At 42.6% G+C, this 24,881-nt stretch overlaps 1 protein-coding gene across 2 annotated transcripts in view; it reads right to left on the bottom strand.

Annotated features, from left to right (window-relative positions):
• Nucleotides 1-20,779: 20,779 nt before the first annotated feature.
• Nucleotides 20,780-24,881, bottom strand: part of SECISBP2L (SECIS binding protein 2 like) — a 66,537-nt gene continuing 62,435 nt past the window's right edge. For both annotated transcript variants that reach the window (XM_066276466.1, XM_066276467.1), the window contains exon 18: nt 20,780-21,876. In XM_066276466.1, coding sequence (XP_066132563.1) covers nt 21,194-21,876 — 683 coding nt within the window. In that variant the 3' untranslated portion in view covers nt 20,780-21,193. The remainder of the gene's footprint in view (nt 21,877-24,881) is intronic.

Raw genomic sequence — 24,881 nt, 5'->3', positions numbered from 1 at the left:
ATATTTTAATATATAACTTCAGGGTGTTCTTTTTCCTATACATAAACATTATTTTCAAACAAAAATAACAATATTGTGCATACAGTTTCCTCATTTAACAAAAACACCAGATTTTTTTATGTCACTAAATGTATGATATTATTTTAATTGTTATGTAGTACCATTGTGCCATTGTGCAAATGTGCCATAATTTAACAAGGGCGGGGTGGCAGGGGCATTTTAGGTTTCTACACACACACACACACACACACACACACACACACACACACACTAGGACTGTGATAGCTCTTGTAGTGAAATCCTCCCATTCTAAATGTGAATTGCAGACTCTAGATAATAAGTGTCCACGGTACCATTCTTTAAACTTTCCTGCATTTTTTAAAGATTAGAATGAAAAAAATTAATATCCTGATATACAGAATGAGTTCCTAGACATAGCATGGCTGGGTCACAGCGGATGCCTGGTTTCAAAGTCCAAATGAGAGCAGGACGTCAGCCCCCTATGAACTCTGGCACCGGCAGGCTCTCCCAGGCCTGCCCAGCGCTGCCCTGGAGCGCGCGGGAACCGCTGCCCGCCAGGCTCCGTGCTGCCCGGGTCTGTGCGCCTTGCACGGGAGCCTGGCGGTCGCAAGAGCGCCCTATCCCCGCTTTCGCACGGCCTCCCTGAAAAAGACCAGCGGAGTGCCAGGCTGCCAGGCGCGCAGCATCAAAGCTGCAGGCGCCCGGAGAAGAAAAGGGCCAGTGTGCGTTCGCGAAGCTCAAAAGCCCTTCTCCAGGCACAGCGACTTACGCGGGCGGGGGAGAGGGCGCTGGAACTGCGCTCTAACAGTGTGGGCAGTCAGGCTGAGGGTGCCCCGCTGGGACAAAAGGGCTTCAGTGCTGGAGAGGAGACAGCCCGGGGGCCTGGTGGGAGAATAAAGGGAAGCTATGTCCCTGCCGCACTCAAGTTCACCTTTGTCTTGAGTCCAAGTCAAAGGAAGGTTACAGAAGGAGCCTGCAGGCGCTCCTTCCTCATCGGGGGTCTGGTCGACAGGCATGGCCAAGTTCTTTCTCCAAGATGCTGGGAATTCAGATGAAAATAGAACTGTGCTTGCCTGCTAGCCGGAACAGCGGACAGTGTTTGTATCAATAGCTGCGTTCTCTGACCCGGGCTAAGGAGGAGAGGGGAAGCCAGTACCAATTACTGGAAGGGGTGGCCAGGAAGGAGACCCAGGCAAACATGATATATAGCAATAAGAAATGGCCACTGTTGGGGAGAAGGGGGGCTCAGGTGGGACAAGAACGAGAGGTGATCAGATTTCTATACTCCAGACCCTAACCAGCTGTCTGCAGTACCGAGGCTGCCACTGCCTCTTCTGAAAAGAGAGAGGCCACGCCGTTCTGGATTGAGAGCTGCAGCCCACTGACCGGCAGGGAAGGTCCGAGGTGGAAGAAGGTTAAAAACTACCTTCTTCTACTTGACCTTTGCTGAGTCTGCTCCTGGAGTTGGCACGAGATCAGCCATCTGTTAGCACTTAAAGAGAAAAAATGCTCCTGGCTGGACTCCCTAAATAATTCTAGTAGTGGCTTGAGGCAGAGGGAGGAGTAGCTGTAATGCAGAGTAATTCACAAGGTTCCGGGGCCACACCCACACATCCCTGTTGTACATAAATTTTCTAGTCCTCCTTTTTGCTATGAGGTGAAATAGTTAAAAACAAACAGACAAAGGAGCTAACGCACAAACTTTCAATCCCAGACCTGAGTCTCATTTCTAGCTTTACCACTTACTATCTATGACTTTGGACAACTAATGTCATTCAAATGCCTCATCTGTAAACTGAGCATATAATATTTTCCTGAGTTGTTGTTAGAATTAAAAGATATGTGGATGTATCTGGCATAATAGTAAGCTTTCAAATAAAAATTTTTATTTGTTTTTTTGTTAATTTATTGATCCTATAGAGGGAGGAAGGGAGAGGAAAAAAAAGAGAAAAAGAGCAAAAGAGACATTGATTTGTTTTTCCATCTATTATGGCTGATTCTTGTATGTGTACTGACTGGGAATCGAACCTGAGACAATTCTCTAACTATTTGGCCAGGGCCTATTTGTTTGTTTTTTAAAAATCTGATTATTTCTCCCTGGCCGGTTGGCTCAGTGGTGGAGTGTCGGCCTGGCGTGCAGAGGTCCCGGGTTCGATTCCCGGCCAGGGCACACAGGAGAAGCGCCCATCTGCTTCTCCACCCCCCCCCCCCCTCTCCTTCCTCTCTGTCTCTCTCATCCCCTCCCACAGTGAGGCTCCGTTGAAGCAAAGATGGCCCAGGCGCTGGGGATGGCTCCTTGGCCTCTGCCCCAGGCGCTAGAGTGGCTCTGGTGGCAGCAGAGCGTCGCCCCGGAGGGGCAGAGCATCCCCCCCTGGTGGGCAGAACGTCGCCCCCTGGTGGGCGTGCCGGGTGGATCCCGGTAGGCGCATGCGGGAGTCTGTCTGTCTCTCCCCGTTTCCAGCTTCAGAAAAATACAAAAAAAAAGAAAAGAAAGAAAATCTGATTATTTCTAATGTCATTCCAAATGAATTTGAGGTTCCTTACACAAATAGAGTACTATACCATCAATAATAAGTGAATACTTTCAAATTTTGTGCATAATTCTGAGTTCTTTTCATCTTTACAACAAGAAGGTAGTCCTCCATTAACTTGTGAAGTTAACGCAGGAGTGGGAAAATGTAGGTTGACAGTTGTGAGGTAATGAAACACAGAGTTTATCCTTGTTTAAAATGTATTTATTAATTGTATTATTTCCATACAAACAGCTGTCAAGCTGCTTTTACCCACCCTGTACATTGAAGAATAAAGCAGAGATAACAAAAAAGAAAACTCAGGTATAGCAGTGACAGTATATAAAGTGTTTGACGGAGGGGAAAGTAAACTTGCTAGAAGTAGGCTGTCAGTTTCTGTCTGAGCTCACAAATAGCCAAGGCAAAGAGGGAGACATGGTCCTGTTTATAATTCGTGGTGTTGTTCACTGATGAAAACAGAACTGTTCCTCAGGATCACAAGCTATTCGTTGAAAACTTTCTTTAGAAACTTTTTGTGAAAATAAACACTGCACTTGGGTGAACACTAGCAATGGTCTTTCTTTAAGAGCTGAGTGAATTTCACAAGCCTGCTTTTCATAATGCTTCTCAATGGTGGCCTAACATCACTGTGAAACTCAGGGAGGGCTCTCCTCCAGGCAGCTGGCTGAAACACCTTCACCACAATTGCAATAGCACCGTTGCTTTGATTAGCGCTTGGCCACTGGCACATCCCCTCTGTGTATACTAACTCGTCTACTCTCTAACAAATCCTGCAGCGTGATCAAGGCCCACTGCTAGAGGATGACTGAGCTGAGACCCCGAAGCAAATGTTTCTCCACCTATACACTCGGCTCCACCAACACTGAGTAATTCATGGGCAACTGTAAGAGAATCAGAAAATTAAAGAGACCTATCTTCTTATAATGATATATAATGGACCAGAGAGGAGATGATGAAAAACGGAATAACAGAGGACAGCAAAATTGAAGGGAAATTCAGCTAACTTGAAGGGAAAATAATTGAGAGGTAAGAAAGAAAGGACAGTCTGACCTGTAGTGGCTCAGTGGATAAACTATTGACCTGGAATGCTCAGGTCACCAGTTCAAAACCCTAGGCTTACCTGGTCAAGGCACATATGGGAGTTGATGCTTCCTGCTCCTCCCCCCTTTTCTCCCTCTCTCCCTCTCTCTCCCTTATCTAAAAAAGAATGAATAAATAAAATTTTTTTTAAAAAAAAAGAAAGAAGGGACAGAAGAATTTAAGCTGTGGTGGGGAGAATGCAGCAGACAGTCATTTGGATAAATCTTCTAGATTCAATGCCTTAAGGTGGCAGTGGAGGGTAGAGATTTAGGTCATGGAAGCTGTAACAGCCTGCTAGGGTTGCTGTAACAAAATATGACAGGCTGGGTTGTTTTAACAATAGCCTTTTATTTTCTCACAGCTCTGGAGCTACAAGTCCAAGATCAAGATGACAATAGGGTTGGTTCCTGGTGAGACCTCTCTCCTGACTGGAGGTGCTGTCCTCTCACTGTGTCCTCATGGCCTATCTTTTGTGCAAGCATTGAGAGTGAACATGCTGATGTCTCTTCCTCTTATAAGGACACCAATTCTATCCAATTAGGGCTCCACCCTTATGTCCTCCTCAAAACTGAGCCGAGACTCCGAAGCAGATGTTTCTCCACCTATACACTTGGCTCCACCAACACTGTGGCATTGCAGCGTGTTACTGCAAGAACCCTACAGACCAAACTTCTGGCTCAGCTGTACATGAGCTCGGAGACCTTGAGCAAGTCAGTTACATGTTCACAGCCTCAGTTTCCTTATCTAGAACGGGGCTATTAACACCTACCCAGTCTCCCTTAGAAGGCAGACAGTTAAGGTAGAGTGAAAACAGTAGCAACTCCACCCCCCACACACACCCCAGCTGCACATAAACATGGTAATTTACTATGAAATAAGATGAGATGGTGGCTAACAAGTGATTAAACTGGAAGGTACCATATAAACGAAAGACAACATCCACAACAATGATGACAGCAGAAGTTACATTCTGGTCTTTTGTCAATTCAAACCCATCTAATCTGTCCAATTACTTCCTCCTCTGCTCCTCACCTCTCTACCTCTTCCCTCCTACCTTTCCCCCAAACCTACATGTTGGGGAGGCAACAGCAGACAGAGACGGAGCCCCAACTCCTCCTGCATCAGGTCTGTACTAGGTCTAGCATGTCCCCTGTGAGGGAGTCAGTGAGTGTGCACTGAGGCTGGTGGCTCGTCCCCTCCTGGGGCTGGAGCCGCCATCTTGCTCCTGCTCTCGCCCAGGCCCAGAGGCTCAGACCTGCAGGACTCAGTAGAAGCTGAAGAGCAAGTAAAGAACGCTGCTCAGGAAATGCCCAGGTCTCTGCTGCCCTGATCTTAGTGGCTCTCTTCTCTGGGAAGCTAGATAAGAGGAGGACAAAAAGGAAGTTTCTGTTTCTACCTCCTCCGTGGGAGAAGTCCTCTAAGCCTTATTTTCCTTCTGTGACAGGGGGCAATACCATTCTCATGGTGGAGCCGTGAGCACTGAGATGCAGGTGAAATGTCAACGACAGGGCCTGGCACACAGGGATCCCAAGGGAGGGGACCACAGTCGTGGTTATCCTGACAGTGCCATGCTCACCCTCTCCCCATGCTACCTCAACACCAGGTTTATTCATATATAGAATCAGATATTACAATGACTAACATCACTCTGGATTACATGTCTATCATATGTGAGGCAATGTTTTAAGTGCTGTGCATTATTTCACTTAATCCTTACAACTATATTACTATTCCCATTTCATAGACAAGGAAGCTCAGGGCAAGTAACTCATCCAAGATGGGATCTGAACCCCAGATCCAGCATGTCCCCGTCTTTTCACTATCACAACTGGGAGCGAACCAGAGGTATTCAGTAAGGTTTGGTGGCCTGGCCCTGCGAAGAAATCCACGAGTTTAAATGGATGGCCTATGTTTTTATTCTATGAACAGTGTGCCACTGTTCTGCCGCACTATGATTTGTTTGCTTAGATCTCCTATTTTAAATAATTAGCCATTTAAGGCCAACACCTCCTTTTACTTATCTTCTTTTCTCCTGTACCCAGAAGAGTTTCTGATACTTACTAGGCCCACAGGAAATTGTCCCCATTTATTAAACACATACAATAGGTGCTGAACATCTACAGACACTGCTTCACCTATGTGTTACAAGTTATTATGTCTAGTTGTCAGGTGAGAAGGCTGAAGCTCAGAAAGGTTATGTCACATGCATGTGATCAGTACCAGTTCTTCCCTAAAGCTGCCTGACTCCAGGAACATACACTCAACTGAAAGACACATTGCCTTCTCCACACCCCCGTGAGCATTCCTAACCCTTATGCAAGGCAGCTCCACACGCAGAACTGGTAGTACATGTTAATGTGTACACAAGCTCCCTCTCATTTCTATTTGCACACACGCACACACACACATATATGTATTTTTATACACATATATACTGCCAGATATGCTCAGATTAGCTCTGGGAGACTAATTTTTTACAAGGGACTTGTTTTTTTGTGTGTGGAAGGGAACTCATAAGCAAGGAGACTGGCTTTTCACTGTGTACCTTTTTATACTTTTTGGATTTTGAACAATGTGTAGATTGTCTATTTAAAAGAGATTAGACATTTTTAAAAGACTGCTACTTTTTTTTACAGAGACAGAGAGATAGGGACAGACAGACAGGAACAGAGAGAGATGAGAAGCAGCAATCATCAGTTTTTCATTGTGACATCTTAGTTGTTCATTGATTGCTTTCTCATATGTGTCTTGATCTCGGACCTTCAGCAGACCGAGTAACCCCTTGCTTGAGCCAGCAACCTTGGGTCCAACCTGGTGAGCTTTGCTCAAACCAGACGAGCCCATGCTCAAGCTGGAAACCTCAGGGTCTTGAACCTGGGTCCTTCCGCATCCCAGTCCGACGCTCTATCCACTGTGCCACCGCCCGGTCAGGCAAGACTGCTACTTTTTTTTTTCATGGAAAAGATACTGGGTCTGGAGACCTTGGTTGTAATCTCATCTCTGCCACTGGATGAATTTGAAGAATAATCAAAATTTTCAGTTTTTTCATCCATACAATGGGTAGAAGAATGACTGCCCTACCTGTCACAGGGTCAAACAAGATAATCTGTGCAAAAGCACCTCGACAGGTGCCGACAGTTCTGTGCATTCGTACAGCACTGGGCCACAGTTGCATAGCCAGAGCGCATCAAGCCACTCTGGAGGCCTGGGGGCCCTGGGAAAAGCAGCATGGCCCTGAGGGAGAGAGGGGGCATTTCGAGGTGAGGAAAGATTCTAAGTACCCAGCAGACCGCTGTATCCGGAGCAGCGTGAAGCACTAGAATGAAATCTTTCAGCTCTGCATTTGCGGTTTCCTTTCTGTCACTGTCACACACCCATCGGGAGTGGTCTCTTGGCTCTGGGGTGTGAGAACAGTTGTAGACGTAAGAAGGTAACTAGGGGCAAGGCAGCCCCTCTCCCAATGGTGGAGGTACACGAGGTGACGATGGCCGGCGCTGCCACAGGTTGGTGGTGCTGCGGTTCCTGCTTCCTGCCTGGTTAGCGGGAGATGCAGGTGCAGGGAAGGTGTGGCCTCCACGTTGTCATGGGTCAGCAAAGTCCTGCAGTCTCTGCGTCAGCAGTTCTATGATCCCAATTTAGCATGCATGGCAATTTTGGCCAGAAAACAAAAGCTTTCCTTAGAGAATCTATTTTCAAAAGTAGAAATAGATTCTGAGGGTGGGGAAAACCCAGATGATTTTCTAGTTTCTGAGGCACAGGATGGAGTAGCAAGAGTCTGGGGATGGGAAAGTCTGGGTCCCCCTAATGTGCGTTCAAAAATCTAAGTGACCTTGAGCAGGTCCCTTCACTTCCCTAGGCCTCCGTTTCCCTATCTGTAACTGAGGGGCTTGAACTGAATCATCTCTTTGTTCTCTTCATAGCAAAATCCTACATCCTGGAAACTATGCCTGGGGGTCAGCTCACGTGGCCCTGCCCCCCCCCCCCCGGGGTTGCCAGCCTGGGTGTCCGTTCCACAGACTCTGGGAATCAGCTGTGTGCCCTCATCCCTGTCATCCGCATCCAGAGGCCAAAGATAGGAGAGTGTCTGCCCTGAGACATGAACACCTCTGGCTGGCCATCACACCAGGGAAGCTTGAGTCTCACTGTCCCACTGGAGTGGCAGTTCGGGTAGGAAAGAGACCGTGGCATTGTGGGTGTGGGTGTGTGCATATGTATGTGTCCATTAGCATGTGTTAGTAGGACATTGTGACTGTGAACCCATCATCCTGAGTTATCTGCACTTTCTCCTAGAAACAAGGGGAAATCACAACCCCAGTTTCAAACCGTGTAGCTGAAACACTGTATTTGCAAAAGCATTGCTTCCTATAGTTGTGTGTGTGTGCAGGGGGTGTTCTATCATTCCAACTCCAGTATGACTTACATTTAGGACTTCTGGGGTTTAGCATGAAAGTATCATCAGCGCTTTATAATGCTTTGTCTGGGAAAATGTTTTGAGTTCAAGCAAAAGGTTTATATACCCTCAGCTCACAAGCATGTGTGAGTCAGGACTGCCTGTACCCACCAGGGCACCTAACTCACTTATGGGCACATCAACATCAATAATGAAGTAATTCAATTAAAATGTAACAAAAGTAATCGTTTTGTGACTTAATCAGTCTCCCTACATCTTCGAAGAGTAGGCTGATCACTCTTCACAAATTATCTGCGACTGTCTTGGTTTTAAGATGAAGTCCTACATTTGAAGAACCCCTGCATCTGGGGCAAACCAGGATGTGATGATTTTAAAAAGAGAGCAAATCCTTTTTAGTTCAACATGGGCTTTGTGCTCCATTCTCATCTCCAGGAATCTAGAGTCCGCTCAGGCATTCCCAGTGACCCTCTTGAGGGGTGTGGTTCATTGCGAAACGGTTGGAGTAACACACAGAGGCTTTAATGCATCCGCTGCTCACCTGGGCAGGTGACTGGATTCCACTGCATGGTGGCACCTACCCCGCAGTCCTTACCGCTCTTGCTAGAAGCTCATTCTCCAGGCCTCTGTGGGCACTCAACTCTTGCTTTTCTTGGAGCATTCATTCACAGCCTTTGCCAGAGGTGCCTCTCTGCCCTTCTGCTCTGCACACGCCTCCACATGGGATGGGAGAAAACAAAGGGGGGGGGGGTGTGTGGGCGAAGGAACCGGCATGTGACCAGAAGGTCAGGGTGAACTCTCCTCATTCTCTTCCCCAGGAAGTGGGGCGGGAGTGAGGCCTGTTCTATTCAGAAGATCTGAATGTGTCTGGCTAAATCCACTCTGGAACATCAAGCAAAGGTCAAGTGCACTTGATGGCACAGTGTGAGCACATGCCCATCTCCTTGGGGCCCTGTGCCCATAGGACTAATCCAGCACCTGGACATTAAGTTAGTCCAGTTTTTCAGTCTCTGCACTATTGACATTTTGGGCTGAATAACTCTTTTTGGGGAGGGAGGCGGGTACTATCCTGTGCATTGTATGATGCTTAGTAGCTTCTCTGGTCTCCATCCAGTAGATGCTAGTAGCACCCTCTCCAGTTGTGGTAATCAAGATATTACTAGACTTACCAAATATTCCTCTGGGGAGAAAATCACCCGTGGCTGAGAATCTCTGTGTCAGGGCAGTTCCAGTGACCCTGTGTGTCCCATCCTCCTGGACCGTCATCGCCTAAGCAATGTGGGGTTTTTTTGTTTTGTTTTTGGGGGGACGGACAGACAGACAGGAAGGGAGAGAGATGAGAAGCATCAACTCATAATTGTGGCTCCTTAGTTGTTCATTGATTGCTTTCTCATAAGTGCCTTGACCGGAGGGCTCCAGCTGAGCCAGTGACCCTTTGCTCAAGGCAACAACTTTGGGCTCAAGCCAGTGACCACTGAGTCATGTCAATGATCCCACATTGAAGCTGATTAGCCCATGCTCAAGTTGGCCACCTCAGGGTTTTGAACCTGGGTCCTTAGCATCCCAGGTCGATGCTCTATCCACTGTGCCACCACCTGGTTAGGCCTAAGGAATGTGTTTTGATGCACAACACAGGAAAACTAGTTCCCCAGAATGTTTGTAGCTTCTGCACAGAGAATATACTCTGTGGCCAAGTACATTTGGAGAACTCCGTGTTCCGTGGTCCAACACATTAGGAAAATGCTGCCTGACATAAAATAAATCTTTCCCCTCATGGAAAGGCAAAAGGCATTAGGATATCGGAGGCTCTAAAAATCTGAGAAAGGTTTCCTTTTACGCTGTTGGACCGAGACTTCTCTTCATGGCCACCAATGACATTGGAGAGTGCTTATAACATTAGATTTCTCAAAATTCAGGTACCAAAACCAACTCAGCTAATCAATCTTTCTCAGTCCCAATAAAAAAATCCTAAGAAAAAGATCCATTGGTGCAGACTGGATTAACTGTTTCAGGATTCCAGATCAATCACTGGTTTAGGGATCAATTAACTGTTTCTGTTGCAATTAAGAAATTACACCCCTGGTGGGATGGGGATGGGATGGGTGTGGAGCCTTTCTGCAAGGCAAGGATATACCAAACAGACCAAACAACAGATGCCTGAACATAGTTCTTTAACAGCGATTTCCTTTAAAAGTTCTTTGCTTTTCCTAAATGCCTGAGTAGCCTCATCATCTTGATTCTCACTCAAAGTTCAGTGAAAACTGGTGGCAGTATACCCAAATTGCTGCAAAAGTTACAAGAACATGAAAGATTTTTCTCAAACTCCTGAATTAAAGACAGTTTGTTCAATATTTCTACGGCCACTATAACTGGCAAGGGTGAGGTGGCTATGGACATAGGTCCAGAGCCTTCTCTATAACCGCATTCTAGGTACTTATCCCTTTAAAGCAGGGGTCTCAAACTCAACTCACCATGTGGGCCGCAGAGCAAGATCACAGCCATTCAGGCCGCACTAGGTCTACAAAAGGCAACTAACTGTTACACAACACTTTTCTCACTGCAGTTGAAAACAAAAAAAAAAATCAGTACAACAAGCACAATCGTACATGCAGTTTACTCAGTGTCACAAAACGGCCAGAAACTGTAGTTCGCATCACAACTGCTGTTAACTAAGCTAATATCTAGCTAAAATGCTAGAGAAATGAAAAATACAAGGGGCCCCTAGGCTTACTTAATTTTATCAATTTTATCCAAAATATTTTGAACTTCGTGGATTAGTCTGCGGGCCGCACAAAATTGTTCGGCGGGCCGCATGTGGCCCGCAGGCCGCAAGTTTGAGACCCCTGCTTTAAAGGTTTTCTATCATGACTAGCCAGGTGAGGAGGAGTCTTTGAAGATTTAAAGCAGCCCTGAGCAGATCCGGGGCACCATGATCTGGCTTACTCATTTCTATTCTGAGCAAGGGATGCTGTCACTTTAAATACTGTGTTCTGGTTGCTAAGGAAACCATATAAGTAGGTTGCCCACACAATCTTCAATCTTTCTATGAAAATTAAAGCACCATGCTCCAATGAGAGAGCAGACGGGGAAGTCATAGGTGTGAGCCACATTTCTCATTTGCTGGGGGGAGGGTTCGGCCAGGTGACGGATGAAGTGGCACAATTTCTGGTTCATGGGAAAAAGATAGCTACCGGCTTTTTATCAAATCATAACTACTTTGCTAAATCAGTCAAGACAGGAGTTTAAGACTGGCTTCCAGTTTCATTTCTACCACTAACATTTTTTGTCAATGTACTGAAGTCAGACATGGTGCCAGATTTGGGAAGACAGTTATGGAATAGAAAATGCTTACATTTTAGTTGGCCATTCCTTTTGGTTATTCTCATTAATTTTCTCAAGCACATAAAAATATAAAGAATAATATACCACACTCTCATGTAGTGCTCATACAAACTAAAAATAAGACCTTATATACACTAGAAGTTGCTTGTTTGTTCTTGCCCCTTCCTGCGTAGTGCCCTAGAAATGTCACATATACCTGGTCATTCCCTCTACATAGGAATCGTTAGTTACTAAACTTACATGTCTTGAGCTATAAGCAGCATAGAACCATTAAGTACAGAATGACTCAAGAAGTCCCTTATTCTAGGGTGGGGCTTTTCTACTTGAGATTCAGGTTAGTTTTTCCCCAAATCCCAACTCTGAGCAACTGTGAGAAATAGGAGTCACCAGGAAGTCGGCAAGGATGAGTGTAAATGCCGCACCGAGCATGGTTGCGTCGCAAATGCTGATTCCTTTCTTCATTCAGCCTTCTTTCATGCATTCGTTCAACAAAGATTTATTGAGTGCGTATTTTGTGCCAGGCATTGTACTAAGCACTGACAATAAATAAGCAATAAAATGGTTCAAAGTCCCTGTCCCTGTCCCGTAGGGTTTAGTAGGAGAGGGAAGAGACAGGATGAGCTCGGCAGGAAGCCAGAGCTTGGGAAATGCATGCAAATGAAAGGGGAAAAGGAGACAGAACAGGATTGGGGTAAATGGGGAAGAAAGAGCAGGACTGGGGAGTCAAGTGATGAAGAATATTACAGTTATGGCTATGGTGGTCCCTGACTCCCCAGGGGCCTCTCTATGAAGGTGCATTTCAGCAAAGACCCAGAGGAGGTACAGAAACTTTCCAGCAGAGGGAACAGACAGGGCAAAGGCCCTGAGGCAGCAGTATGCTTGGCATATTCCACACCTAGCAAGGCCAGCAGAGTGAGCAAGGTTTGGGGGAGAGGTGTGGTAGATGAGGTCAGAGCAACTGTGAGTGCCCAGGCATGTGAACCACTGTAGATAAAAAAGGTGGGAATCACTGCAGGGTTCAGAACAGAGGAATGAGATGATCTGTTCAGATATTCAGCAAGATCGTTACGGCTGTTGTGTTGAGAATAAACCACCGGACAAGAGTAAAAGCATTATGACCAGGGGGAGATGACTGCAATAATTCACGTGAGAGAGAGTGAAGAGAGGAAGGGATGAAAAGTCATTGGATTCTGAATATATTTTGCTGTGAAACGAACAGAATTTCCTGACAGATTGGATGTGTGAGAAAGAAAGGGGTCAAGGATGTTCTCAAGGCTTTGGGCCAGTTGGTTCGGGACACCCTGTAGAGGTGTAATGGTGGTGGTAGCTGTTGGAGCTGCACAAAGGCTTCCATATCCAGAGCCCTGTCTGGAGGAAGTACCCTGATCCAGCTTGTGTCCCAGCTGTAGCCATCCCCACTGTGGTCCTGGGACCATTCTATCGATATATGTCCTCTAACTACACATCCTGATGCAATGTTGGCTCTCAGTACATGTCACTATGAAGGTGGCAAGTTCTGAATGCACTTACACTAAACCTCTCTCTTCACAGAGCCCTAAGAACACATGTTTGAAGGAACCATAAAGATCATCTATGTAGGACTCTGTTGGCTGTCAAAAGCAGACAAGCTCTCCATAATTGAGGAAATAAACAGTATTGATCAAACACCTAGGAACAGGCTAAAAATGCAAAGCAGTCAGGATAGAAGGGAGCTCCTTGCTCTGTTGTTCTCACGTTCTCTCTCCTGTCTCAGCATACCCATTCCGCTCACTTTCTGTGGCCTCCGGTTCAAATTTTTGAGAGAATTAGGGTGATTGGCTTAAATACCATGGCCCATTCTGGGTACCGACCCACTTTGGGGGTGCCTGCAGTCTTCAGTAGTGGTGGCCTTTGCAAAGTGCCTAGCCCTGGTCCAACTCACAACCATCTTTGACCAAAGAATGGCCTGTTTCCTCAAGGAAGATCCAAGTTTCAGGGTACTGTAACGGACTCAACCAGTACATCCCTTACTGATGCAGGAGAAACTACGAGAGAATCAAGGGACTTGCCTGAGGCTCCAGAGTGCATAGAGAATGGAGAAACCAGAGCCCGAGCCTCCCAAGTCCCTGTGCAATCAAAGCACCCGGGCTTGTTTCTGACGGTGCTCCTCTCCCAGGCATCCACCTGCCTTCTACAACAGGCCCGAGCTGAAAGCATTTTGTTAGTATGGACATCTGTAACAGATGTATCGTCACTAGAAATAAAAGGAAAAAGTGGAAGAAAAATCACATGAGAATGATATGCTGTTAAACACCATCTCGATTTTAGAGGTTGGCAAACTTTCTGTAAAGGGCCTATCTTAGCAAATATTTTAGGCTTTATGGACCAAACGGTTGCTGCTACAACTACTCAACTGTCACTGTAGCAGGAAAGTAGCCACAAGCTGTATGTAAATGAATGGGTGTGGCTGTTTCAACAAAACTTTATTTACAAAAACAGGCTGCTGGCTCATTTGGCCCGCAGGCTGTAGTTTGCTGGTCCCTTCATCTAAAAGATTATGAAACAGTTTAAATGGCGTATTTTAAGGATTAGGAAAAAGTATTCTTGGCCATCACTGTGTTCGAATATTTGTAAAGTAGCAACACAGGTCTTTCTTACCTCCTTATTTACAAATGTTACAATACTTGTCAGAAACTCACCATCTGCCTGACTACATTGGTTTTAAGAAAGGAGAAAAGCAAAGAAAAAAGAACAATGACAGGGGGAGTGGAAAAACCAATAATTTTAAAACTTTTCTCATTCCTCCTTAACCAGAGCTAACAAAATTAACTGCTTAAATTTTAATTCATTATCCCACCCTCAAGCTGTAGGGTTAGAAAGCAAAGAAAGTGCTCTAACTCGGGTAAACAAAGAGAAAACTGAAAAGCAAAGACAACTTGGGGAATCTGTGTAGACACCTGGACAGCCGGTGGCCGTGGCCCTGCAGGTTCACACTGGATTTGGGCAGACGGGAAAGGAACCGTGGAGCTAGAAAATGGTGGGCCATTCTGTTTACTAGTCTCCAAACAGTGGACGAGCAAGTAGGCAGAGTGGGGGAACCCTTTCTCCACAAAACAATAGCAAAAATTGTGGGGGTTTTTTTGCCCCTCCTAATGGCAGCAGGCAATCGGCAATCTACAATCTGCCGCCCTGAGGGCAAGCACCTGCAGCCTCACATAGACTATACACACACAAGTGCTACCCTGTGCTCATGCACCACTCAGACAAAGTACAAGCAAGCAAGCCTAACACACTTGCTTGCCCAATAGCACCACTTTTACTAACGTCTCTCTTCCCCTAGTTGATGAGAATGCAAACAACACTCAAATTAAGAGCTCCACCATAGGAAGACTGTGCTTATTACCCGTTTCTTCTCGGTAACAGCCATGGCCAAGCCTGGTACTTCTGAGATGAAGAACTCATTCCTACCACAGAAAACGACTACTTTAGGCTCCAAACTGGAGCTCACCAACTCACAACTACATTGTTTGGTTCCTCAGAAACTGGATAAAGACCATTAAGCACCCTGGCTGGGTAGCTGAGTTGGTTGGAGTGTTGTCCTGACATGGCAAGGTTGTGCGTTCAATCCCTAGTCAGGGCACATATAAAAATCAACCAATGAATGCATAAATAAGTGGGACAACAGAACGATGTTTCTCTCTTCTCTTCCCCTTCCTCTCTAAAATAAAGACCATCAAGCTCAGCCAGGAGTTCCAGATTTTATGCAGTTCAGCATCTTACTTGTTTATATACAGCATCTTACACACTTACTCTGCTTCCATTAACCAGTTTGTATCCATGTAGTTACTCAACCCGTTTCTTCAAGAATAAACGTCTTTTTACTTGTCACAAGAATTACTTGCCAAATAATTAACTCTTATCATAAAGATAGGAGGAGTGGCATGGAGAAATACAGGGATTGAGACTAGGTCCACAATTGAAATTTTCCCTTTTCCAAATCCTGCACTGTGGGAGCTCCAGCAGAACACACTTTTGTCCCCGCAATCCAATCCCCAAGGCTGCCGTTAATACCTGTTCTGTAATAAGCCAGGGGCCATATTTAAAACAGGTCAGAAGAATTCAAGAACACCAGAAGAACCCAAGTCAAGCTAAAATATTAATTGAGTTGCTAAAGTAATTTAGAAATTTCAAAACTGAACTTAACTACTTACCACATGATCTAAGTCTTTCGACGGTGTGCTGTTTCTAAAATGGAAAACGATACCTATGGGTTTGGTTTCTGAGTTCTCAGCTTAGACTCAAACCTTCAATAGCAAAGGATTATTTCTCTTTCCACTTTCCCCACTTAAAGAACAGTTTAACGGATACATGGTAGCCATTGACCATTGTCAGGCGCCATGCACACCCTCTTCTGGTCAGAAGGAAGAAACACTGATCACTGTTAGGAAAGGAACTTCATCAGAAGTGGGCTAAACAGTCAAAAATAAATAAAATAAATAAATAGCAAATATCTTTATTATATGCGGCTTAAGTGTCTGTCGCCGGTAGCTTATTGGTTGTTTGCATAACTGTACTAGCCAATGGGGTGAAGTTGCCACGGCATTCAAATAGTCCTGCCTTCTGGCATGCCACCTCACAAATTGAGGTTAAATATTGGAGCAATTATTATGCTGTTAAGAAATCTTAACACCAGAAGGGGTCTTTGCAATGGTACAAGACTAGAGGTTCTCCAATTGAAAAATAATGTCATAATAGCTAAGTCTTTGACTGGCTCCTCTAAAGGTGAAATACATGTCATTCCAAGAATTGATTTGGCTCCATCTCAAACAGGGTTGCCGTTTCAATTGAGACGTAGACAATTTCCTGTAAAACTTGCCTTTGCTATGACCATCAATAAGTCTCAGGGCCAAACGCTTAAGCGTGTTGGCATTTTTTTTACCTGAGCCTACATTTGGACACGGTCAACTTTATGTTGCCTGTTCAAGAGTTTGTGAAAGAACGGATGTAAAATTAAAAATAATTGATGGTCCTCTGCAAGGCGAGCTTAAAAATGATGGAGAGATCTACACAAGAAATGTTGTGTACAAAGAGATCTTTGACATGTGAATTAACATTTTATTATTTAAATCACCTTTATTTATTGAGCTAGCGGTGGCTCTTAAGAAATGTACTGCCAGTGGTTTCCTTCATTGCACTCTACTTTAAGCAATTAAGCAAGTAGAAGGGGGAAACCCCGTGGGGCACTAAGCAAAGGGGCGTCCTCGCCGCCAGCCCTGGGTAATTCAGTTTTAATTAGCCGACACTTTGCACAAATCATTTTAATTACAATTTATATTTAGAACAGCGGTCATTTCGTATGACCGCCGGGCTTTCTAGTTCTGCTATAACCGAGGCACCTCATCTTTCTCTTTGCCATCACTAAAAATTCATTTCTTCTCATCATGAAAATGAGTGATCCTATTTTCTAACAGATGAATTAATTCTTTTCAGATTCCCCACATTTCACTGTGATGTAGCAACAAGGCGTGGGCCTACTTTAGGGAAGGAGTGATTCGGCAAAGCTCAGTAAAGGAGGCAGTCGGTTCAGTCCTGCACATCACACATTTCAATACACCTTAGGAAGTGGGGGGAGGCAGTTTGGTTTGCATCCTCAGAGCATTCTGTGTATGACACACCAAGTGGTGAGGAAGAGCAATGGCTCTGCCAGGGGACTGAGTTTGACCCTAGTTCTGCCATCTGCCAGCTGTGATCTAGGGTAAGTTACTGAACATCTTCTTGACTGTTTCATCCAAAAACAGAGAAATTTCCTCAAAGGGCTGTTGTGAGGATTAAATGAGTTTGTATTGGGAAAACGCTTAGAACAATGCTTGGCACAGAGCAATTAGCATGGAAAAAAAGCTCTAGGAACCTTTTCCTAACACTAGAATGGTCTCTGGCTAGACGTCTGGGCCTCTGCACAGATCACACCAACCGTCCCATATGGAGATTTTTATTAATAGCTCCTTCCTGCAAGTTTTATTTTTTGCGTGACAGGGAGAGAGATGAGAAGCATCAACTTATAGTTGTCACTTTAGTTCACTGATTGCTTCTCATACGTGCTCAAGCCTGTGCTCAAACTGACAATCTCAGTGTCCCAGGTCTACACTCTATTCACTGTGCCACCACTGAAGGTTCCTTTTTGCAGGTTTTACAACCTTCTTTGGCAAACCCATCAAAACACTAAGAAATACTAGGACTGAACTTTTTTCTTTATCCTATGTTAGGCAAGTCATGAATTCCTTAAGTACCTATTCTGAAATGACAGACTACATTTCAATAATCATTTTATTAGTTACAGAAGAATATTCACTAGTATTTACATAGTGCAAAAAAAGCTGTTATTACCCCTAAAATGTAATATAACAATTATCCTTCATAAAGCAAAAGAACTAACAAGAGGAAAATCCCTTTATGTTATGATTCATACTAATTTTGATAGTCTTTTTATTAGAGCATTACAATTAAGACATTAAATTATAAATTTATATGGTATATTTAGAAATTAAATTACAAAACAACACAAATACTTTTAAGGTGTGATGTGCCAACCAAGTTTAAAACATGATTAATTAAGATTCAGATTTCAGATCAAACAGGTTAGTTGATTCTGTGATGTGTATAAAGATTGGAAGAGGCAAGGGAGAAGATGACTGTAAATAAATTATTTCACAGAAAATTTTTTAAATAAAAGATAAAAGTTTTTAAATGGATAAGTTAATGTTCTAACTTGTTGGCACAGCATACAAAAAATACTTAAATGACAGGTTTTTAAAGCAAACAGCAGCTTTACAAATAGTAATACTTATTTATACATATATTAAAGTATCGATGTGTTAAGAATACCAGTTTTGTGTCAAAGAGCTGAAAAGTAAATGTAGAGTTCACTACTCATTTGCAATTACAATTGCCACCCCTCCCACCTCCCCCAGCTAATTAAGAAATCAGATTAAGTACATTATTCAGATATCAATTTCTCAGTATTTAAACTATGTAAATTCCTTTTGACTAATTCTTTTCCAAATACTGTAAGCATATAAAATACCATCTCTGAAAAAATGACCTCCAGTCAAAGCCTTTAAAAACTTTTCAATGTATAACAGATTTTTCCCATGTTTAGTCAAAAGAAATATATTACATCATTTACAAATATATTTAAACCAAAAATTAAGCTAATATGAACATTTGTCTTTTGAGAAGTAATCTTCACAGCAAACAAACCTATTGAAGCAGAAATCTAGTTTTAGTAGTGCAATTCATATTGTAATTCAGATATTTATGTATTGAAGTAGAAATCTAATATTATTGCCAGTAAAACCTCCTCTACACACTAAGAAAAAAAAATCACTATGGTTTTTATTTCTTGTGATGATGAATCTTACTCCAACCACTAGAGCTCTCTCTCTAGGTCTCCAAAGAAGCACTCACCCCAGATCCACCCCCCAAAACCCCGACTTTCTTCATTTTCATACCTTCTCCTATATATATACACACTCCAAAATTTATCTAAAGGAAACAAATTATAAAGACATTATTAATATATTTTTAGCATACCTTCAACACAGTAACATTTCCTTTAATAAATTTTGGGTTGTCCTCTGGAGGTGATCTGTCTCATATAAAAAAGGTTGTGGTCCCTTGGGTTTGCTGGCAGAAGATACTGCACATGCAAGGGCATTTATTGAACATGTAATTAAATACCTCTAAAGTCTATAATAGCAAAATTAAAAGTTATGGGTGTTCCAAAGATCTCAACTTCTCTTTTGAAATGTCAAAAATCTAAAATGACAATTCTCATTCAGAAGAGATATAAAAGACACCTTTTGAGAAGCCATTATACCTTGATCAAGAGTTACTGAATCACTGACACCGAACAAAGAAAATTTACATCATCCAGAAGTATAAAAAGTTTTCAGGTTTATTTTTAAGATTGTCAGTAGTTCAAAAACTCTATCATTTCTTTAAACCAACTAACACTTCCCAGTGTGTAGAAACAGTAAGATCTGCCACATATACATCCATGATTACTACTTCAGAGGCTTCATTCCTTACTCGTTGTATTCCTCTAACTATTGGACACTTTGTGCCTATGGAGTCTATTCTGGTGAACAGTTTACAATAACGTCCCCTCCCTTTCAGCACACTAATAAAGTTGAGAGACTGGCATTTTCTACACAGCAGTGCTCTTAAACTTCCACAATTCCCAAATACTAAATCATCAATCAAGAATCTGATCTCTCCAGTAATTAAATGCCAGCATTCTAAAACATCAAAACTAGCACAGTAGTCCCAATGAGTTCAGCAAAGACTCTGCCCAATTCTTCCCTCCTGCTTCTGTGAGGCCGAGCTGCCCTACAAAACCAGCAGGAAGAATACCCTCCCTTCTTGGTTCTGTGCCTGCTTAAGGGAGCTTGTAAGCATAAAACTGGATGGAGTGTCTGTGCGTGTGTTGGTCAGTTGGAGGTGGGATTGGAGGAAAGACAGAAAAACAGGTCATTTTTAATTCTCCCACCATTACATAAACTTGTAAAGGTCACTTGTACCAGGTGATGACTAGCAAATAAAACATTTAGCTCAGTATCTCTCCCAAGCAGGTATCCACATTCCTAGAGGAGGGCAGGGATATATAATAGTGGTCAAGTATTGATACCTGTGTGTAGCTGCACACTCTAAATCACCCGATAGTTTCAGCACAATTAGAACAAACTGCTCTTTCCTTCCAAGCCTTGATTATCAAGATACACGTTATAAGTTACATAAAGTTCCTTCCCTGACCTCCTATCAGTAACTGTGTTTAGTGTTACATGGCAAGTGCTTGAGGCTAGGGGCAGAATATATGTATTTTTAAAAGGTAAAATGGTTTTTCACTCAGAACAAATCTGGATACCCAACAAATCTGTACCTAAAAGTTAGAGTCCTGAATCAGAAGCATGCAAGAACACACCAGGATAAGACTTTGTTTCTGGATCGTTAACATATAAGAGCTGCAGTCACACAATCAGTTATTCAATGTCAAAATTCACCTAACTTCATGTAAATATGAGTATGTACAAAAGCATTCCTGAGGTAAGAAGCGAATATGAGACAGAACCTGGAAGGTCCTATCATGAGTGACTTTCACTATTAAATACATCTATCACTTCTCACGGACAAGGCCAGCTAGCTCTAATCATGGTGGCCCCTCTGCTAGCCTAGGTATCGGAGGCTCTGTTTTAGCCCATCCCCACTCTGATCGATTACAACGATCAGTTCCTCCTGAAACAAGCATTTGTGGACCAAAAAAAGTTGCATCAATTCTTAACACAAAACACTCAGTGAACTTAGTTATGCTCAGAGTTTTTTCTGTTTTTGTTTTTTTTTAAGTTTTCTAACTCTACTGCCAATTCTTTTTTAAAGAAGCCCAAACGTTTCAGCCAGTTTAGAGCGAGAAAAGCATTGTCTTGAAGCAAACATTGATAACTGCGCCTATCTTTAGAACCTTGAGCTTTAATTTTCAAAATGACTCTTAATTATTTTAAATTTATCTTTTTTAAAACTTAGTCTTGTTCTTTTTTAAAATCATTATTTTTCATAACAAAATAAGCTGAAACAATTCTGAATTATCCACAGTTTTTAGACACTTAGATGCTAATTAAAAGCTAATGCTCTAGATCATAACAAAACAAGTAAAAGCTACAAAAATATTTCTGTCAGGAATTACATATATTAAATCTTGGACAGTGCATTGAGACGAAGCACAGAAGATCATGGCTGTAACCCTTCCACAGTTGGAGATAGAAAGCTGACGTTTCCTGAGTTAAAGAGCTGGGGTTGCATAATTAGAATCGGAACGCTCGCAGCTCAGAGCGCTGCAGCTGCCGGGCTTCTGCTGCTCCGGCCTTCCCTGGGGGTCAGCAGTCCAAGCCTCGCTGTCCATCCCTGGCTCCAGCATCTCAGGCGCCTCCGCTTCCTCTTCCCCACTTTGCTCTGCGTTGTCTTCCTCAGAACCGTTAAGGGTCTTCCCAAGCTGAAGAGTTTCCATCGTTCTCTGGGTTTCAGAGACCCAAGACTCAATTCTACTGTTGAGCTGTACTTCTACAGATATGGGTTCATGAGTATAATCTTCCTCCTCTTCTTCCTCTTCATCCTCCTCTTCCTCAAGCATGCCAGGTACAAGAGTGCTGGTGGTGCTAGTGATGGAGGAATTCAGAATATCTCGGCAACTGCCGTCCAGAGAGCCGGTCTCAGTGCTCTGCTGCGAGGCCCACTCCAGGTCATCCGGCTTCACTTCCTCCTTGTCACCCACGGCCGCCTTCCCGGGGTTTGTGGCTGAGGTAGTGCTGCAGGCAGCCACTGAGGGTGGCTGCTTACCAACAGGGGCTGTGTCAAGTGGAAGTCTGCTGGATTTTTCAGATGTGCTGTGTTTAAAGGAAACCTCTTTCTCATTTTCTGAAGTTTCCAGTCCATCTGAAGTTTCCACCATGTTCCTCCAATTTGTTTCTGCAAATATCAAAAGATGTTTAACAAACCAGAACACTGTTCCATAACCATGCCACCCATAAAAGAGGAAAGAACAAACCACAGAAATTTAATGGCTCAGTAACTGATTGGAAAAACTAAAAGATTGTTCGAGTACTAGTTTAAATGTTATAAAGATAAAACAATTCTCAAAAATGTGTATGTTAGATAAAAAAGGAGGCAAAAATAAGTATATTAATGCCTGAGAATGCAAAAAATCTTCTATCAATAAGAGCTTGCTGATGCTCATACATACTATTCACGTATTCATGAAAATCAATAAACTGCCTAGCTGTTTTTGGACTTGATGTAAACTGACTCAAGGACCCTTAAGCCAGTATACATCACAGATGGCAGAGCCACGCTGTCCAGCAGAACCAGTTCTGATTTGAAGGTTTGTACCATGCTCCCTTAGCAAGTTAGCGAAGTGCTGTCTTACTATGCTCCCATACAAGCGCTGTCTTCTGGCTTTTAACAGGACTGGTGTTTCTATGCTTTTACATAAAGAAATATCAATGCATTTCCAACATTTGTGAAAATATGTTTTATAATAAACATGGCTTGGCTTATCAAGTGACTTCAAGCACCAAAATAAGTATTATTATATATTATACAATGGTAAGAAATTCAAATTATTTTTAATGACAGTTTAGAGTTAAAAATGTAGTAGAAATCAGAAGAAAATAAACAGCCTTCCAACCTCTTGATTTTATTTCCTATTTTCTATTTTTTCATTTTATTTTTTTATTATTGAAGTATAATTGACATACATTATATTACCTTCAGGTATACAACATTACAATTTGATATTTGTACATACTGCAAAATGATCACCGCAGTAAGTCTAGTTAACATACATCACCACACATAATTACTCTTGTGATGAGGGCTTTTAAAATCTACTCTCCTGGCAACAACACGCAATAACATATTATTAACTATAGTCACCATGCTATAAATTATATTCCCATGACTTATAACTGGAAGTCTGTGCCTTGGGACTCCCTTTATACATTTTGCCCAGCCTCCTTCTCTGGCATCCACCAATCTGTTCCTGATATCTATGATCTTGTTTTTTGGGTTTTTTGTTGTTGTTATTTTGTGCTTATAGATTCCACATATAAGTGAGATCATACAGTATTTGTCTTTTTCTATCTGACTTATTTCACTTAGCATTATGCCCTCCATGTTGTTGCAAACAGCAAGGCTTCTTTCTTTTTCAGAGCTGAATATTCCACTGTATATAGAAATATACCACACCTCCTTTATGCATTCATCCAATGATGAACACTTAGGTTGTTTCCTCTTCCTCATCTTGACTATGTAAATAATAATGCAATCAACGTGAGGGGGCATATATCTTTATGAGTTAGTATTTCTGTTTCGTTTAGATAAATACCCAGAAGTAAAACTGCTGGAACATATGCCTGTTCTATTTTTATTTTTATTTATTTATTTAAGATTTTCTTATTGATTTTAGATAGAAGATATATGGAGAAAGGTGGGGGGAGGAGCGAGAAGCATCAACTGCTAATAGTTGCTTCTCATGTGTGCCTTGATCGGGCAAGCTGGTGTTTCAAACTGGCACCTCAGCGTTCCAGGTCAATCTTTATCCACTGTGCCACCACAGGCCAGGCATGACCGTTCTATTTTTAATATCTAAAGGAACCTCCATACTGTTTTCCATACTGGTTGTGCCAATTTACATTTCCACAAAAAGAGTACCCAAGGATTCCCTTTGCTCCATATTAACATGTTAAGTTTTTTTTTGTCTTTTTGATAACTGCCATTCTAACAGGTGTGAAGTAATATCTCATTGTGGTTTTGATCTGCATTTCACTGATGATTAGTGCCCTATGGTGAGCATCTTTCATGTACCTGCTAACCATCTGTATGTCTTCTTTGGAAAAATATCCATGTAGATCCTGCACACATTTTTTAATCTTTTTTTTCTTTGCTATTGAATTGTATGAGCTCTTTATATTTTTTAAATATTAACCCCTTATTGGACATATGATTTGCAAATATTTCCTCCAATTCAGTAGGTTGTCTTTTCATTTTTAGGTGATTAGTTTCCTTTGCCATGCAGAAGCTTTTTAGTTTGATGTAGTTTCACTTTATTTTTGTTTTATTTTTAAATTTTATTTATTGATCTTAGAGAAGGGAAAGAGAAAAAGAAACATCTATTTGTTGTTCTACTTATTTGTGCATTCACTGGTTGATTCTTGCATGTGCCCTGACAGGACATCAAACCTACAACCTTAATGTACCAGATGATGCTATAACCAACTGAGCTATCTGGCCAAGGCTTTTTTTTTTTTAAATAAAAATCCTCCTCTTTTTGCACTGTAGCTGCTATTACATTTTATAGGTATAACGACCAAGCTATAGTAATAAAGCAAGCCTATTCATACTAATATATTCAACTTGACTGTCACCTATCAACTGCAAAATACAGACCAAATCCTGGCCAGGTAGGTCAGTGGATTAGAGCGTCATCCCAATATGCCAAGGCTGCGGGTTCGATCCCTGGTCTGGGCTCATACAAGAATCAACCAATGAATGTATTACATAAGTGGAACAACAAACTGCTGTTTCTGTCTCTCTCTCTCCCTCTCTAAAATCAATAATAAAAAAAATAATACAGACCATTTTTTGGTACTTGAAAACAGGGCAGAGTTTGAAACATCCTTTTCTGCAGCTACTTCAAAGTGTAAAAGGTCCTTTCTACTCTCTCTCCTACTTTATGAAAAAAATAAGTTTCCTTCTCCTCCTGTATTCTCATTCTGTTAGTAACATCATCTTTTTCACAGGCACAAAGCAGAAGCAATCTTATAGTAATCCTTCACCCGATCTTTCTCTCTTACAGTATGCCTTCATTTCACTGACCTCCTGAGTGTGCATGTCACCTCCAGCTCAAAACTACTCATCTTGGCCATACTGCCTTGGCTTAAGCTTTCTTTACCTTGCTATACATCTCCAATATC

This window comes from Saccopteryx bilineata, chromosome 4 (assembly GCF_036850765.1).
Source record: "Saccopteryx bilineata isolate mSacBil1 chromosome 4, mSacBil1_pri_phased_curated, whole genome shotgun sequence".
Taxonomy (NCBI): domain Eukaryota; kingdom Metazoa; phylum Chordata; class Mammalia; order Chiroptera; family Emballonuridae; genus Saccopteryx; species Saccopteryx bilineata.
This window is presented reverse-complemented; position numbering and strand designations above follow the sequence as displayed.